This window comes from Rhamphochromis sp. 'chilingali', assembly GCF_963969265.1.
Source record: "Rhamphochromis sp. 'chilingali' genome assembly, chromosome: 8".
Lineage (NCBI taxonomy): Eukaryota > Metazoa > Chordata > Actinopteri > Cichliformes > Cichlidae > Rhamphochromis > Rhamphochromis sp. 'chilingali'.
Window position 1 is genome coordinate 10,059,579 of NC_137935.1, and position 16,629 is coordinate 10,076,207.

The window sequence follows — 16,629 nt, forward strand, 5'->3', positions numbered from 1 at the left end:
TTTTAGACCCCATTCCTACAAAACTGCTCAAAGAAGTCCTGCCATTAATTAATTCTTTGATCTTAAATATGATCAACCTATCTCTAATAATCGGCTATGTACCACAGGCCTTCAAGCTGGCTGTAGTTAAACTTTTACTCAAAAAGCCATCTCTAGACCCAGCAGTCTTAGCTAATTATAGGCCAATCTCCAACCTTCCTTTCATATCAAAAATCCTTGAAAGAGTAGTTGTCAAACAGCTAACAGATCATCTGCAGAGGAATGGTTTATTTGAAGAGTTTCAGTCAGGTTTCAGAGCTCATCACAGAACAGAAACAGCTTTAGTGAAGGTTACAAATGATCTTCTTATGGCCTCTGACAGTGGACTCATCTCTGTGCTTGTTCTGCTAGACCTCAGTGCAGCGTTCGATACTGTTGACCATAATATCCTATTAGAGCGATCAGAACACGCTGTAGGTATTACAGGTACTGTGCTGCAGTGGTTTGTATCATATCTATCGAATAGACTCCAATTTGTGCATGTAAATGGGGAGTCCTCTTCACACACTGAGGTTAATTATGGAGTTCCACAGGGTTCAGTGCTAGGACCAATTCTGTTTACATTATACATGCTTCCCTTAGGCAGCATCATTAGAAGACATAGCATACATTTTCACTGCTATGCTGATAACACCCAGCTCTATCTGTCCATGAAGCCAGATAACACACACCAATTAGTTAAACTGCAGGACTGTCTTAAAGACATAAAGACCTGGATGGCCGCTAACTTTCTGCTTCTTAATTCAGATAAAACTGAGGTTATTGTACTCGGCCCTGAAAATCTTAGAAATATGGTATCTAAGCAGATTCTTACTCTGGATGGCATTACCTTGGCCTCCAGTAACGCTGTGAGGAACCTTGGAATCATTTTTGACCAGGACATGTCCTTCAACGCACATATTAAACAAATATGTAAGTCTGCGTTCTTCCATTTGCGCAACCTCTCTAAAATTAGAAATATCCTGTCTCAGAGTGATGCTGAAAAACTAGTTCATGCATTTATTACTTCCAGGCTGGACTATTGTAATTCATTATTATCAGGATGTCCAAAAAACTCGCTGAAAAGCCTTCAGTTAATCCAAAATGCTGCAGCAAGAGTACTGACAGGGACTAGAAAGAGAGAGCATATTTCTCCTGTTTTGGCTTCCCTTCATTGGCTTCCTGTTAAATCCAGAATTGAATTCAAAATCCTGCTCCTCACATACAAGGTCTTAAATAATCAGGCCCCATCCTATCCTAATGACCTTGTAGTACCATGTCACCCTATTAGAGCACTTCGCTCTCGCACTGCAGGCTTACTTGTTGTTCCTAGAGTATTTAAAAGTAGAATGGGAGGGAGAGCCTTCAGTTTTCAGGCCCCTCTTCTGTGGAACCAGCTTCCAGTTTGGATTCGGGAGACAGACACTATCTCTACTTTTAAGATTAGGCTTAAAACTTTCCTTTTTGCTGAAGCATATAGTTAGGGCTGGATCAGGTGACCCTGAATCCTCCCTTAGTTATGCTGCAATAGACGTAGGCTGCTGGGGGATTCCCATGATGCATTGAGTTTTTCCTTTCCAGTCACCTTTCTCACTCACTTTGTATTAATAGACCTCTCTGCATTGAATCATATCTGTTATTAACCTCTGTCTCTCTTCCACAGCATGTCTTTTATCCTGTCTTCCTTCTTTCACCCCAACCGGTCGCAGCGGATGGCTGCCCCTCCCTGAGCCTGGTTCTGCAGGAGGTTTCTTCCTGTTAAAAGGGAGTTTTTCCTTCCCACTGTCGCCAAAGTGCTTGCTCATAGGGGGTCATATGATTGTTGGGTTTTTCTCTGTATTTATGAAGCGCCTTGAGGCGACTTTTGTTGTGATTTGGCGCTATATAAATAAAATTGAATTGAATTGAATTGAATTGAGCCTCCTAGGGCAAAGCAGTCCTTTTAGAAGCAGCATGGTAACAAGTGGTAATGGGATAGTCCAGAATGTCATCACAAAATACAGTCTTTGGGTTAGATTTATGGCGAACGGTCTCTGGTTTATGGTGAGGTGAAAGAAAAAAGTCCATTTTGGTCACCGACTGATACTGCTGCTCCAAACGGGAAGAGCAATGGCAGCGTGAGCTGTAAGAAGTAAGAAGCACAAAGTCCTATTTATTGTCCTATTTATTGATAGCAATGATGTCATTGAAAATAAAAGCTTCTTTTTTGTGTTTGTTGTATAGACTTTAGAATGCATGAAATATAAGAAAAATAAATGGCTTATGCAATGATGAAGAGCGGATTGAGATGTCCTGATTCTGCATGAGCTATCTATTGTAAGCTATTGAAATTACAGAATAGGTATCACCAGACAATGTTCAGTTGTTTATATGAAAACTGTGCAACCTTAAATGGTGACCGCCCATAAGTAAAACTTGCCATATTTGAAAATGAAAATGTTTGTACTTTTTTTATACACATTTCTTTTCATATTTTCATATGAAAATTCATATTTCTCCTTTTGGCAACTTTCATTTTGTTACCTGTTCCTACCCCAGCTGAGTTTGTTATTTAAGAAACATTTTTATCTGAGCTGGTCAAAGTAGTTGAATCAATAAAAAGATCCCATTTCTCTTCACATTTTATCTTTATCTTTGTTTAAAAATTCCCTTCAGTCCATGTGTGCTCACTATAATAATTCTCGCACTGTTATCTGGTCAATTCCCTACTGTTTTAAGAATGTTGTCATTCACCCACTTATAAAAAACAAAACAAAACAAACATTTAAAACAACTAAACAAAACAATTTAACCTTTTCTTCTCAGGCATTCCAGAATTTAATGACAAACATTATTTTGGTTCAAAACAACACAGTAATTACTTCATAAATTGTTAGTGTCAAACAGTGTCGCTCACAAACAACAACAAATAATCATGATAAAGAATAAATGAGAGAAATTGCCTGTTCACTACTTGAATCGTAAGCTCTTTGAGCCGTCAGTGCATTTAATCCAAAACTCAAATGTGCCACAGTGAATTGGAACATTTTGTCTTTCAAAATTTTGTTGTGTAAGAAAATAATCTTCAATCTACTTTTTAAATATGACTGTAAGTGTAATGATTTACAGGTTGATTCTTCTCACATAAATAGGACTCAAAAGTTCACAAATCTGACCAGGACAAAGTTTAAAAAATGCATATGAATATTCCAACATTTCTGCCCATTTTAAAAGTAAGTGTACTCACAGTTCACAAGACTCTAGCTGTGTTAGCCTTTCTAAGTATCTTAAAAATCTTATTTTTAATTTCCTTTGTCCTAAGACAATACACAAAAGGATTTACAAGAGATGGACCGAGGATGGTGCCAATTAATAAACCTTGGCGTTCTTCAAGAGTTAATACCACACCAAACCTGGTCAAAATAGCAAGGATAAAAATGGGACAGTATAAACATATTACACAAATCAGGTGACTCACAAGAGTGCTTCCCATTTTCATTCTGTCATTATTTGATGATAATTTCACAAAAAACAAGATCCCACAGTATGAAAGACAAATGAAAACGAATGTGAAAAATAACAGAAAAAATAACCTACTGGCACCTTGATTGAAATATTTCTCTGGGTCAACACAAGTGGTTCGTAATACAGCAGCAGCGTCACAGAAAGTGTACCTAAGCCTCAAGGTGCAGTGAGGGAGAGGGACAACTATTGCAGGTGAAGCAGCCACAAAACCAGAGGCAACAATCCACAGAATGTATGTAAGTACCATTATACGTGTATTTGTTAAATAACTATGGTACCGAAGAGGATAAATTATAGCTATTAATCGATCAAATGCCATAATTGTTAAAGAAAACATCTCCATTGTTGATCCCAGCTGGAAAACACACATTTGAATTAAACACTCCACATATGATATGGTATTAAAACCAGCAAGAAGAACCCCGATCATTGTTGGAGTGGCACTAGAGGTATACAGTATGTCAACAAAGGCAAGATTGCAAATCAGAAGATACATTGGTTTATGTAACTGCTTGTCAGAAACAATGAAGATGATATTGACCAAACTGCCAGTAACAGCTAGTAAATAAGTTATCAGCATAACCACACCAACTGCTACAGGCCTTTTGACTGTGTCAAAGCCACCTATAATAAAATGTGTTAGTTTGGTTGACGCATTCTGTAAAGACATATTAAAAAAATGTAATTACAATAAGTTTCAAATTGGAATTGATAAAGTAAAAAGACAAAAATAAAAAACACCTCTCAAAGCAAAAGGTGGTTAAAGATATTTCAAATCTTTAGCAGCAGTAGACAGTGATTATAAAAAAATAATAGCCCAGCTAAACAGACAGTTTGGCTTTGATGACAAAGTACCTGTGCTTTCGCATTTTAAGCCTCATAAGAACCGTACATTCTCACTCTGCACTTCCGTCATCCAGTGACACTGCATTGTGGCATAGACAATTTTCTATTTACATATCCCCAGAGATTGCAGAACCATGCTCCCATCCACCCAAAGGTAAGATGAGGATGGCTGGATACTTTAATTTACTTTTACTTTGGCTCTTTAGAGTTGCTATAACACAGAAGCTATCACCATAAGGAAATTGCACCTTTGAAAATATTAACTTAACTAATGGCAGTTATTTTTAACACTGACAGTAGATCCATCACAGATGAAGCAACGACAAAATAACAAATAGTTTTGTACTTGATTAAGATTAACTACATTCTACGTAGTATTTTAATAGTTCGTTTAAAGAAAATTTCACATATACAAAGGCGCCGGTTTAGCTCACTGGGATAAGCTGGCTGAGAGAAGCCGCCCGGGTTCGAATCAAAGCTTTGGCCCTTTTCAAATTCAGAGATTCTGATTTTTATTCTGATTGATCTCTCTACTAGATTCTGAGATAAATTCTGAGATAAATTGCAACCATAAAAACACATAACATTCAGATTCAGTGTACAAAAGCTTGTAAACACAAGACACATTTGAATAGTTTGGTAAGGATGGAGTCAAGTAAACAGGTGGGAAACTAATTAATGACTTCTGCCAGATACACTGTACAATATTTGCAATATTTGTTTTTTGTTTTGTCTTTTTTTTCTTATATTCGACTGTGCAATAATCACTGTGCAATATACTCACTCAAATGAGCAATCCTATTTATCCATATTGTATATTCTGTATCTATATATGTGTATATGTGTATATATGGTGTATTTATGCTTATATCCTTACTCTCATTCCGCTTAATGTATCTGTAACATGCAACTTCTTTCGGTGCTTTGCTACTGGAAACTGAATTTCCCGGAGGAACCCACCCGAGGGATTAATAAAGTTTCATCTAATCTAATCTAATCTAATCTAATCTAATCTAATCTAATCTAATCTAGATCTTCATGATTTACACGTGAGAATATGAAAATCAGGCATATGTAACTGATCAGAATGTAAGACAATGCTAAATAAATTCATTTCAGACACTAAGATATTATCTCTATAGAAACTTTGTTCTTGTAGAAAGAAGAATTCCTTATATTTATTAGCTGTAACAAATTAAGTTGTTACGGTTTTGGAGGGATTACGCCTCTGTCAGTGCGCCCCAGGGCGGCTGTGGCTATATTGTAGCTTGCCATCACCAGTGTGTGAATGTGTGTGTGAATGGGTGAATGACTGAAAGTATTGTAAAGCGCTTCGGGGTCCTTAGGGACTAAGAAAAGCGCTATACAAATACAGGACATTTACCATTACAAACTTTATCATCCATCCTTGATCTCTGACCCAGGGTTTATGTTTTGGACAGTGTGAATCTGGTAAAAATTATATTCTAAGTTTGGTTAGAACCTGCAACCCCTCCTGGCTTCTGCTCGGCAACTGCTGAGTGACCCCTCATCTGGGACTCTCCTCAGCTCTTTCTGGGACAGTGGCGCAGCTGCCCCTCTGTTGGTCTTCCTTGGTCTCCTGTGTTCTGGGGGCCTCTGGATGTCTGGAGTTTTGATCTCCTCCATACCTGCTTCATACCCTGGAGGACGGGGCTGTGGCTCCCCACACCCTCTAGCAGATCATTACATGAAGGAACCTTTTAATACAAGCGCGCTCATGCTCACAGGTGTACACACAGGTGCTCACACACACAAACTACACCCTTTTTGGCTCCTACCTCAAAGCACACTGTGCGCTGTCGATCTTACGTGCTGCACAATAATGTTTAACACTTAGTATTTACTATTATATTCCCATAGATCATCGTGATGTTGTTTATCCCTTGTTAAATGCTTGTTTTCTTTTTTCTTTCTCAACAGGTGATCCAGGTGATTGATATGTGTATTTTTTGTCTGCTTATTTTGTTGGTTTTTGTTTTTTGCCCTTTATCCCCGTCCCTCTTCCCCACTGTTTTTCTTTCCCTCTTTCTTTCTCCCCTTTCCCCATTCACACAGGAAGAAGCCAGAGTGGGGGAGAATCCCACAGGTAGTGGAAAGTGGAATCCTTTTTTAGATCTAAGTTGTGAACAACAACGGTGAAAGGCCTTGTGTATTGCAACTGTGTTTAAAAGAGGAGCTGGACTGTTCATTGTCAGAGACACTCTCAGTGCCCCGTGTCTGACGTCCCTTCTCATGCATGAGATAGAAGAAATAAAAGTGCTGTTACAACCCATCATGCCCGCAGGCCTTGCTAATGTGGCAGAAGGAATATTAAATGTTCTGGTTGATCCCACTTTTAGTCAGGCGCATTAGGGGGCACTAGTATAAATAGTGGCCATCTGAGCATCCCCGAATCGTGTACCTGTTATCTCCTTTCGGTCACCTGACTTCTCCCGGTGTTACAGGTAGGAGCTGCGTACATGTCGTTGTTGCCTCAGCCTGAATTGGCAGTACTCATGTTGGTTGTTGTTTGTGTTACAGAGATCACCCGTGGATTACCTTCCTGAAGCCTCCATCGTGGCTGGTATGTGTTTATTCGGTGCAGGGCGTACATTATTTCACTCAGTGGTAAACCAATGTTGTTTATAGGTCGTAGGTGCAGAAGCCTCCTATGATCCACTGTGTTAATAAATCGGGTGACGCCGTTTAATTGGTACGTAACTCTGATTTTTCACAATCTGTCTTTTATTGTTTTCTTTTCTAGTAAACACTCATTATGTATTGCAGGAAGTGTGGGCCTTAGTGGGCGGCCAGTAGCTTTACAGCAGGGCCGCTACGCCTTTTCTATTCTACGCTCAGCTAACAGAACAGAAGTGCTGCTGCTTTGCCTTCCTTTTCCTGTTTGGGATTTTCTTTTCCCTGTTGCTGCCAGTTTTATAGAAGTGGATAATTCAGAGAACAGTGGCGCCATACATGCCAGATATGGAAGCCTGCGGACGTGCATGTTAATTGACCGAAGTATCCAATTAGAATTGTCGGACGGACGACGATTTGGAGTGATATTGTGATGCCGTCTGCTTCGAGCACAGGGTTAATTCATTCCGATGTATATTTGGTTTTTGAATGTTTTGATTTGTAACCTTTTGTTTTTGCTTTGCACCACTGGAAGGAGGCCCGTTTTCTAGCTACTTTTCTATCACCAGTGTGTTCTGTGGTTGGGCTAGCCACAGGGGGTGTATATCAAGTTTGTTTTGAATCCATTATAGTTTTCTTTTGTTTCTTTTATTTAGATGCAGAGGGCCTGAAGTGGAAGTGACTGGGGTGTCTTGGTGGTGGGACCCTTGGTGTACTACACACCTTTGTTTGAGCTGCACTAGAGTGTGAGTGTGTGACAGTGTGCTGCACATTTATCGGTGGATTTTCTCTTTTTTTTTTATTCGTCCTCATTTGGCATCTCTGTCACCCACTGGTAAGCCTCTGCTCTGAACTTTTTAGAATATATGTATATTGATCCACCTGTTAATGCTTTTATGGGATGTTTTAAATAGTTGTTAATAAACTGCTATTTATTTTATCCTTGAACCACGTCTCTGTCGTGGTCAGCAGTGGCAATACACCGGTCAACATATTGCCACTACCGGCTGTGGCACAAAGCAACCTGCGTATGGATCTAAACCCGTTGGGCATGCTGCATGTGCTTTGAATGATTTAAACTGCCAGCTCAATCTCATTCTTAAAGAACAGTGGAAATTGGTACCCTAGAGTAACTTCAAAAGAGGAAAGGCATGTAGCAGAAGAGGTAAGAGAGTTATGAGGGTACTAGATCCGAGATAGCTTTCGGGACCAGGTGGGTGGGTTATGGGAGATAACAAAACGGGGAGCGATTTCTAGCTTTTGATTGAGTCTTTAAGTCTGACCATTTGTTTGAGGTTAAAAACTGGAGCTTAGCCTGTTAAGCACCAAGGAGCTTTCTGGGCTTCCAGCTCAAAAATGATATGCCCAAAATGAATGGAGCAGTCTCTCAATTACAAACTGTATAAACTAGTGATGGGAGCCGGCTCTTGTGGCATGGCTCCCAAAGAAGAGCCGGTTCTTTTGGCTACCAATTGGCTCTTAATTTATTATCATCTGTAGCCTCATATTTTATCTTTACTTGGCAAATATGAATGCTTTGTGTGTTGTGTTGATAAAACCTTTTGCATTTAGCGTTTTTATGAGAAGCCTTATAATTCCCTTATTTTGTGTATTTGTTCTGTTACAAAAGCAGGCATTCTTACATTTGTGTAATATTTTAATTAAACTTTTAATTTTGATTTAACACAAAAACAAAACAGAAATCCACAGAACCAAACTTAGTAGCCAAACTGTATGTCCTCAGTGCAGGTTGACATTCAGAAAAATCAAATGCCTCAGCTTGGATTGGCTGAATCTCTTCTCAGTTAGCACCTGCTTCTTCTTTAAACTGCAGTCAGGTGCTGCTTCATTTATGGGTGTCAGTCATATTTGCGTGTTTTTGTGACGCACTTGCACTCTCCTCCTCACCGCTGTCTACTGTCTTATTCTAAAACTGAGGAGTAGTGATGTGCAGAGCGATCCTGAAATATCGATACTTCCATTACCCATGGTTCATGTTGCAGGATAAATTCCGATATGAAAATGTCAATATCTATGTTGGGTAGATAGCTTGGACTGGGAGGACTGTAAGGTGCTTTCAGATTTGCCGCTACCACTCCCCGGAGTGTCGGCCAGAACACTGCTCAAGGCCCGGAAGAATGTTCAGAAGGGAGACAATGAAGACACCGAGGATAGTGCAGACTCTTGTATTGACTTCACACAGGTTGAAGGTAACAGGGATTGTCAGAGGAGCAGGTATTGCATACAGGCTTAGGTGTGTGTGTGTGTGTGTGTATGTGTGTGTGTGTGTGTGTGTGTGTGTGTGTGTTCTGTAACAAAATCTTGATGCACTCAGGGTAGGCCCAGCAGAAGATGTTCGTTGAGGGCCTGGCCTTGGAACTGGAAAGAACAGTTAAACACAAGGCAATCTTTGCCATTGTGGCTAACAAGGGGGTGAGGGATGTACCATGACTCATCTGTTTGAACAACCTCGAGGGGGACACCTTAACCACCGAACCGGCCTGGACCAACTTCTCTATCTCCACCCAGTAGATCTTAGCTCGTTCTGGATCTTTCTGGAGCCTTCTCTCCACGCTTCTCAAACTGGGAACAACAGCGTTAGGGCTAGCTTTAAGGTGTGGCATGTTCTGGCGGCGAAGGAGGGGGGTGGCATAGCGTTGGATGCCCTCGACTTCTACACGAACTGTCTTCTGCTCTAGCAGGCTAACTGCATAGTTATCCTCTCTTGAACGGGTAACCACCTTGCCTTCTGGCACTGGGATGACATCTACCTGCCATAACTTCTCTACATGTTTGAGTAGCTCACTCACCTGGGGAGGAATAGCAGTTGTGAAGAGGCACTGTTGTGGCAGCGAAGAGGAACCGATAAGGCTGGAGGGACCCTGTAGTGTCCACCCTAACCTGGTGCGCATAGCAGCGGGACCACCCGGTGGACCAAGACGGACAGCTTCAGTTGCAGTGATGAGCTGTGGGTGGTCACTGCCAATGAGAAGGAGAGGTTTGACCTTCTTGAAGGCCTGGAGAGGCAGGCCTCTGAGGTGTCTCTACTTCCGCTGCAAGGACTCCACATCATCCAAAACTATGTGAGTGCTCAAAGTCTTGCCATTATGGTGAAGGATGACTGGGACAACCTTTAACAGGACTTGGCCGCTCTCTGTAGGACGATCGAGGTACAGGACGCCCGTAGGATTCTCACCTCGTGGGGGAGCAGACACTGGGCAATGTGTCTTTAAGGGCTTAGAATTCACGTCGTGAAGGACCTGCAGATGACGACCCTGATACAGGCTGCAGGGTTTCTTGAGGGTACACTGTGCTGCCTGATGGGAGCGAGCACAACGCCAGCACCTCTTGTTGGTCTTTATCCAGTCTGTGAGCTGTTCGCGACTCAGCTTGATGACCTCCTGACACTGACTCAGGTGATGGGCACGGTTATCGCAAAAGGCACAGTAGGGCTGCTGCCTAGCTTTGTTTGGAGTGGTACCTAGTGACCTGGGTGAGCTCTCTACACTGTGAAGAACCGCAACAGAGCGCTTGCTTGGTCTGACATCAGGCTTCTCTCTGGTGATCGTTGGCGTGGGCAAGCCGTCATAGTCCTGACACCAGGATTCGTACTTTAACCAGGTAGCCAGGTCGTCCAGGGTGTAAGCCTGACCAGAATGGTTGTACATGCACCAACGGAAATCAGCTCTTTGCTCTGAAGGAAGCTTACTAAGAAGTCGAGCCACATGGGAGCCACACTGGAGTTCAACCTCCCCATCAGGGCCTAAAGTCTTCAGCATGCCCACGAGCGACTGGATGTGAAGAGAGAATCGCTCGAATGCGGCTGCATCCCCTCGGCGGATGTCAGGTGAGTCCATGACAGCAGCAGTTCTCCTCAGGGCAAGCTGGTGAGGCTGCCCAAGCCTGTCGTTAAGAGTATTCATGGTGTCACTGAAGGGCGTGGCAGAATGGAGGTAAGCGTCCGCTATCAACTTTGCTTCCTCCAGGTGTAGGTGATCTAACAAGACTTGGTACCTGAAGAGCTCTGAACTCTCCGGGGGCAATAAGTTCTCTAGCGCCATCTTTAGATGAGCAAATTCCCCAGGATTACGGCGTGTGAGCTTGGGAATGCTCGGACGAGGCCCCCTGTAGGTCAAATCTGGGGCCACTGCTAAGCCGGGGGTCTGTACATCTGTGAGGGCCAGAAAGGAGTAGATGAGGATGGAGGTGGAACTGGCAGTGGTTGCAATGGAGGGGGGTGTGCTCTCGGAGGCGGCGCTGGAGGGTAGGTGGTCCTTGGCTGAGGAGAAGTGAACCCTGGCTTAGATTCATGTGGGGGGATGATCTGACTCTTCTGTGCAGCCATAGACTCCCTCTTCAGATCCTGCAGCTCTTTCATCATTGTATCGATGCGGTCCTCAACTGGACCCTGGCTGGAGACAGACGCCTCCTTGAATTCAACAGGAGGTGGTGGTGGAGGCCAGTCCTCTTCCTCTTCAGCAGGGGGTGGCTGGAGATGAACAACAGGGGCTCTGTGCGGTGGACTGAGCTGCAGACTCTCTGCACGGTCCAGCAGCTGCAGCAAACTAGTATGAAGGGCCTGGAAATCAGCCAGCCCGGCTCTCATCTGGTCATGGGACTGCTGGAACAGGAACCTTTCACCTTGTATATCTTCTAACTTTGCTCTCAATGGTGTGACATGGCTGTGTGAGCGGTCATCAGAGGGGTCAGACGGAGGATGGTGGGAAGAACGGGTGTCGCCTCCTGTCTCACTTTCCTCCTGGTAACCTGCACCAAGCCCGGGGAAGTCAGTCTCATAAGCTTCATAGCGGAGGGGGCGACGTATATTACGCCATGGGCGTGCACCAAGGACTGAGAAATTCTGAATATCATCCATCTTGTTAGGGTAGAAGCAGCTTACCTCCGGCTCGAAGGACCATTAATGTTGGGTAGATAACTTGGACTGGGAGGACTGTAAGGTGCTAGTTCAGATTTGCCGCTACCACTCCCCGGAGTGTCGGCCAGAACACTGCTCAAGGCCCGGATGAATGTTCAGAAGGGAGACAATGAAGACACCGAGGATAGTGCAGACTTTTGTATTGACTTTACACAGTTGAAGGTAACAGGGATTGTCAGAGGAGCAGGTATTGCATACAGGCTTAGGTGCGTGGGCATGTGTATGTGTGTGTGTGTGTTCTGTTGCTCATTAACGCACACTTCTCACGGAATGACAACTTCTCTGCTGGTAATCTGGAGCAGAAAAGCTCAGGTGCCCATAGTCTCTCTCATACAAAGCGGTGGGGTGACCTCTAATGGCCACTCTAAAAAACTACAGGTGAACTAACAACTGAACGGAATAAAACCGCAACTACGGGGCCTTTTGTACAATCTAATTTGATTAAACTTTTTTTAATTTCAATTTTTATTTTATTTTTTTAATCATAAATATGACATACAATTAGCAGGACAGTCGGCAATACCCTGTTAATAGGAACTACAATCGCCTTCCACCTCTCATTCATGTGCGTCCTACGGCTCTGCAAGTCCCACGGTTCATGCTTCTGTCTCAGTGTTAAGTCTGTGTCTCTGTGTTATACTTCTTGTTTCTTTGACAGTCTGTTTTTTTTCATTGTATCCTGCTTCGCTTCCTTTGTCTTGTTAGGTCTGATCACTCCCAGCTGTGCTTACACAGGGGAGAAAAGTAGTGATATTTTCTATGTAAAGTACTTTTGAGCGATTGGATGTGATTGCTACTGCTTATCATGTCCAGGATTGTTTGACAGTTCTTGAGCGATGTCCACATGATGTCATATGAAAAACTTCTATGCCAACCCCTATATGAACTGTGATTGGATGAGGGAGCTGAGACCAATGAAAACTTAGCATTCTTTTGATACTTAAAGTGTTTACCCAAAGCTGTTTGGGTTTGGGTTGTGCTTTTTTCTTAACAAATGAGTCCAGCTGATAAAGATTTAAAATATATTTGAAAGGCTATTGCTTGAGGCTGAGGTGTTGTTGTTGTTTTACTTCTTTAACTAAATTTTGAAACATCTCCTAATTTAAAAAGTTGTTGAGTATGTTGTTACAGAATGCTTCAATCACAGTGAAACACTTTATTATAGGTGGTTTTGACACAGTCAAAAGGCCTGTAGCAGTTGGTGTGGTTATGCTGATAATCTATATACTAGCTATTTTTGCCAATACGGTAAACATCCTCTTCATTATTTTTGACAAGAGATTACATAAACCAATGTATCTTCTGGTTTGCAACCTTGCTGTTGTTGATATAATGTACACTTCCAGTGCCACTCCAACAATGATTGGGGTTCTCCTTGCTGATGTTAAAACCATATCATACGTGGACTGCTTAATTCAAATGTGTGTTTTCCACTTAGCAATGGTGATGGAACGGTTTGCTCTAGCAATTATGGCATTCGATCGATTAATTGCTATAATTTTTCCTTTTCATTACCACAGTTATTTGACAAATACACGTACTGTTGTTCTTACATATATCTTGTGGATTATTGGATGTGGTACTGTTGTCTTGTTTCCTGCAACTGTTATCCCTCTCCCTCACTGCACCTTGAAGCTTAAGTACACTTTCTGTGATTATGCTGCCATAATGCGAACCACTTGTGTCAATGTTGATGAGTATTTCAACCAAAGTGCCATTTGGTCATTTTTTATTTTATTTTTCACTTTCACTTTCATTTGTATTTCATACTGTGGAATCTTATTTTGTGTGAAATTATCTTCAAATAATGATAAAAAGAAAATGGGCAGCACTGTTGTGAGTCATGCAATTTGTGTAACATGCTTTTACTCTCCTATATTCATTATTGTCATCTTGACTAGAGTTGGCGTGGTATTATCTCTTGACGAACGTCAGGGTTTATTGATAGGGAACATTCTTGGTCCATCTCTTGTAAATCCTTTTGTGTATTGTCTTAGAACAACAGAAATTAAAAATAAGATGGTTAAGATATTCAAAAAGATTCTTAGATTCTTGTGAGCTGAGTGTGCTTTTCTATTATAATAATTACTATGCATTTTTTGTCTTTTTCCCCACTGAAGTTTTGTGAATATTATATATCTAAATGGTTGTAAAACATCTTCCACTTCATCACATCTGATTTTATTTGTTTTTTATTGTGAGTTTATACTAGCATCCTAACAACTCTAAAAATGGCTGCTTTGTATGTGTGTGTTCTAAATCTTACTTCTTTTTTTTTGCTTAATCAAGAGAAGCTAATCATTATGAATAATTGCTTTCAACCTCAGAAAATATTGCTTTGTGGAACAGCTCTTAAGTTTTGTTTAACTACATGTTAAATGAACACAAGCATTTGATATCTGAAAACAGCACATTTTTCATTCTCTTTCAAGAAATATTCAAATGACTAATTGATAGGTTATTATTTATTTGTTTTTATTGGGGTTTAAATTGATCCACTCCTTGACTGTCTTAAGACAAATGAGATTAAGAATTTTTTTTTTTTACAATTAAACTAGCTAGAGTTTTGTGGAGTGTAGGCATGTTTTTTTTTTTTTTTTTGTGCAAAATGACATTAAAAAATATTTATCAATTCTTAATTGTATTCTCTTGTCGAGTTTATTTGAGTATAACTCTAACCCACCTTGTAAATCATTGTTTTGATGGTTACTGTAGTGGCTATATGAATTTCTTGAAGTTTTGTCTTTCTCTTATATTTAAAATAACAACACTATGGAAGGACAAACTACTTTTTTTTTATGCACACTTTCGTTACCAACAATGACAGTAAAACCATCATGTGGTTCCGCCGTCCGCTTGTTTATTTTCCACATAAATCTTTCACAATAAAGCTCAAGATCCCGTTGAGACTTTTCAAAATAAACTGAAATGATGACAATATACATTATTTTCAAAGATCAAATTTCAGAATATGTATCAAACAAATGACCTCAAATAAAAACATGAAGTAACTTTAAATGGTGCTTACAGTCACCACATGGATGCGGGCACAGAATACCAGCATGGCCAGTGAAGATGAGTCAGAACCAGGTAGTTTCAAACAGAAGGACTGGTCAAAACAAATCGAGGGCTACCTCTAAACATGGGGCTACCTCACGGCTGAGCCCGCAGGGTCGTGCTGGTTCGCCAGGTGGCCGACTGCCAGACCAGCATTGCCGCAGGAGGCATGGCCGGCCTCCGCAAGAGACACTGCCCTGTCGTTGGGTTGAAGGCCGGTGGGGGGGGTAGGTAGGAGGTGTGTGGTGGGGTGTGGCCTGCGGTGCCGTGCGGACGCACCTGCACGGCATCTGCAGATCACACCCGCAGTGATAAATCACAGGCAAACAGGGTTGAGAGGTATGTTATCATCATCATAGTTTATTTATATAGCACTTTGGTCAGCCTTGTGTGTTTATAACGTGCTGAACAACAGAAATATACGCGATACAATAAGAATAATAAATACGATAAAATAATAAACATAGTAATAACAATAAAATATAAGTAAATACAAGTCAGTTAACCACTGAGTCAAAGGCCAGTGAATAAAAATGTGTTTTTAATCTGGATTTAAAAACCAGCACTGATGTCGATTGCCTAATGTGAAGAGGAAGATTATTCCAAAGCTTTGGAGCCACGATAGAGAACGCTCGGTCTCCTCTCAGTTTCAGCCGTGATTTGGGGACTGAGAGCAACAGCTGCTCAGTTGACCAGAGCGAACAAGTGGGAACATAGGGCTTCAGCAAATCAGACAAATATGCAGGTGCCAGACCATTTAAGGATTTAAAAAACAATAAAAGTACTTAAAAATGAATCCTAGATTTAATTGGAAACCAGTGAAGGGAGGCCAGAACTGGAGTAATGTGCTCAAATTTTCTTCTACCAGTTAAAAACTGTGACGCAGCATTCTATACTAGTTGCAGGCGTGTCAGAGTGCCTAGTCCAACCCCTATTCAAAGGGAGCTGCAATAACCCAAGCGTGAGGTTATAAAAGATAACAGTCTCCAAATCACGGCTTGAAAGAAAAGGTTTGAAATTCAACAGACGCCTGAGATGATAGAATGATGATTTCACCACCCCATTCACGTGGCCATCAAAGTAAGTGCAGAGTCGATTTTTACCCCAAGATTGGTAATCGAGCTCTTCAGGTGAGGGGTCAGAGCAGCAAGGTCAACATCAGGGGTATCAGAGGAACGATACGGGCAGAACAGAATTGCTGTGTTGTGGTGTGGTGTGCTGCTAGCAGCTGGGAGCTGCAGCCAATGTAAATAAATGGCTCATAATTACAATCTGTGGTCCCGCCGTGCTTTATTCACACCACATCGAGTTGCCAGAGATTCACAGAATTTACAGAAAATGCTATTTTGCAATATATATTGTTATCGGGATAAGAAATGTCTTATATCGGGATATGAGATTTTGGTTATATCGCTCAGAAATATCATAAACAAAAACGTAACAAAACATTAAAAATACGACTGGGGGACATGACTTCTATAGAATTCTTCACTGAAAAGATATATCAGAATTTTTAGATAAGGTTGCAAAATTAGTCTTAAAGACTATGGATTTTGTCAAATAAATTCACTGTCCAACTCAGTATGAATCACATTTTTCAGTTACTTTGGATACTGACTCCTCTAAACCAGTGT

The 16,629-nt window shown here is 41.4% G+C and overlaps 2 protein-coding genes and 1 long non-coding RNA gene across 3 annotated transcripts in view; 1 reads left to right on the forward strand and 2 right to left on the reverse strand.

Moving 5' to 3' along the window:
• The window catches only part of LOC308401490, a 303,063-nt gene that overhangs the window by 65,905 nt on the left and 220,529 nt on the right, over positions 1-16,629 (reverse strand). The window lies entirely within an intron of this gene.
• Positions 3,202-4,192, reverse strand: LOC308401486 (olfactory receptor 10G4-like; the record flags this gene model as incomplete). The annotated part of the gene is made up of 1 exon (XM_080889704.1): positions 3,202-4,192. One exon carries the CDS (start codon positions 4,190-4,192, stop codon positions 3,248-3,250), a length of 945 nt encoding a protein of 314 aa, XP_080745830.1. The 3' UTR covers positions 3,202-3,247.
• LOC308400978 (olfactory receptor 6M1-like) lies at positions 12,026-15,078 on the forward strand (the record flags this gene model as incomplete). Its single annotated transcript, XM_080889041.1, has 3 exons — positions 12,026-12,125; positions 13,104-13,649; positions 14,969-15,078. The coding sequence occupies 3 exons, from the start codon at positions 12,026-12,028 to the stop codon at positions 15,076-15,078; spliced, it is 756 nt and encodes a 251-aa protein (XP_080745167.1).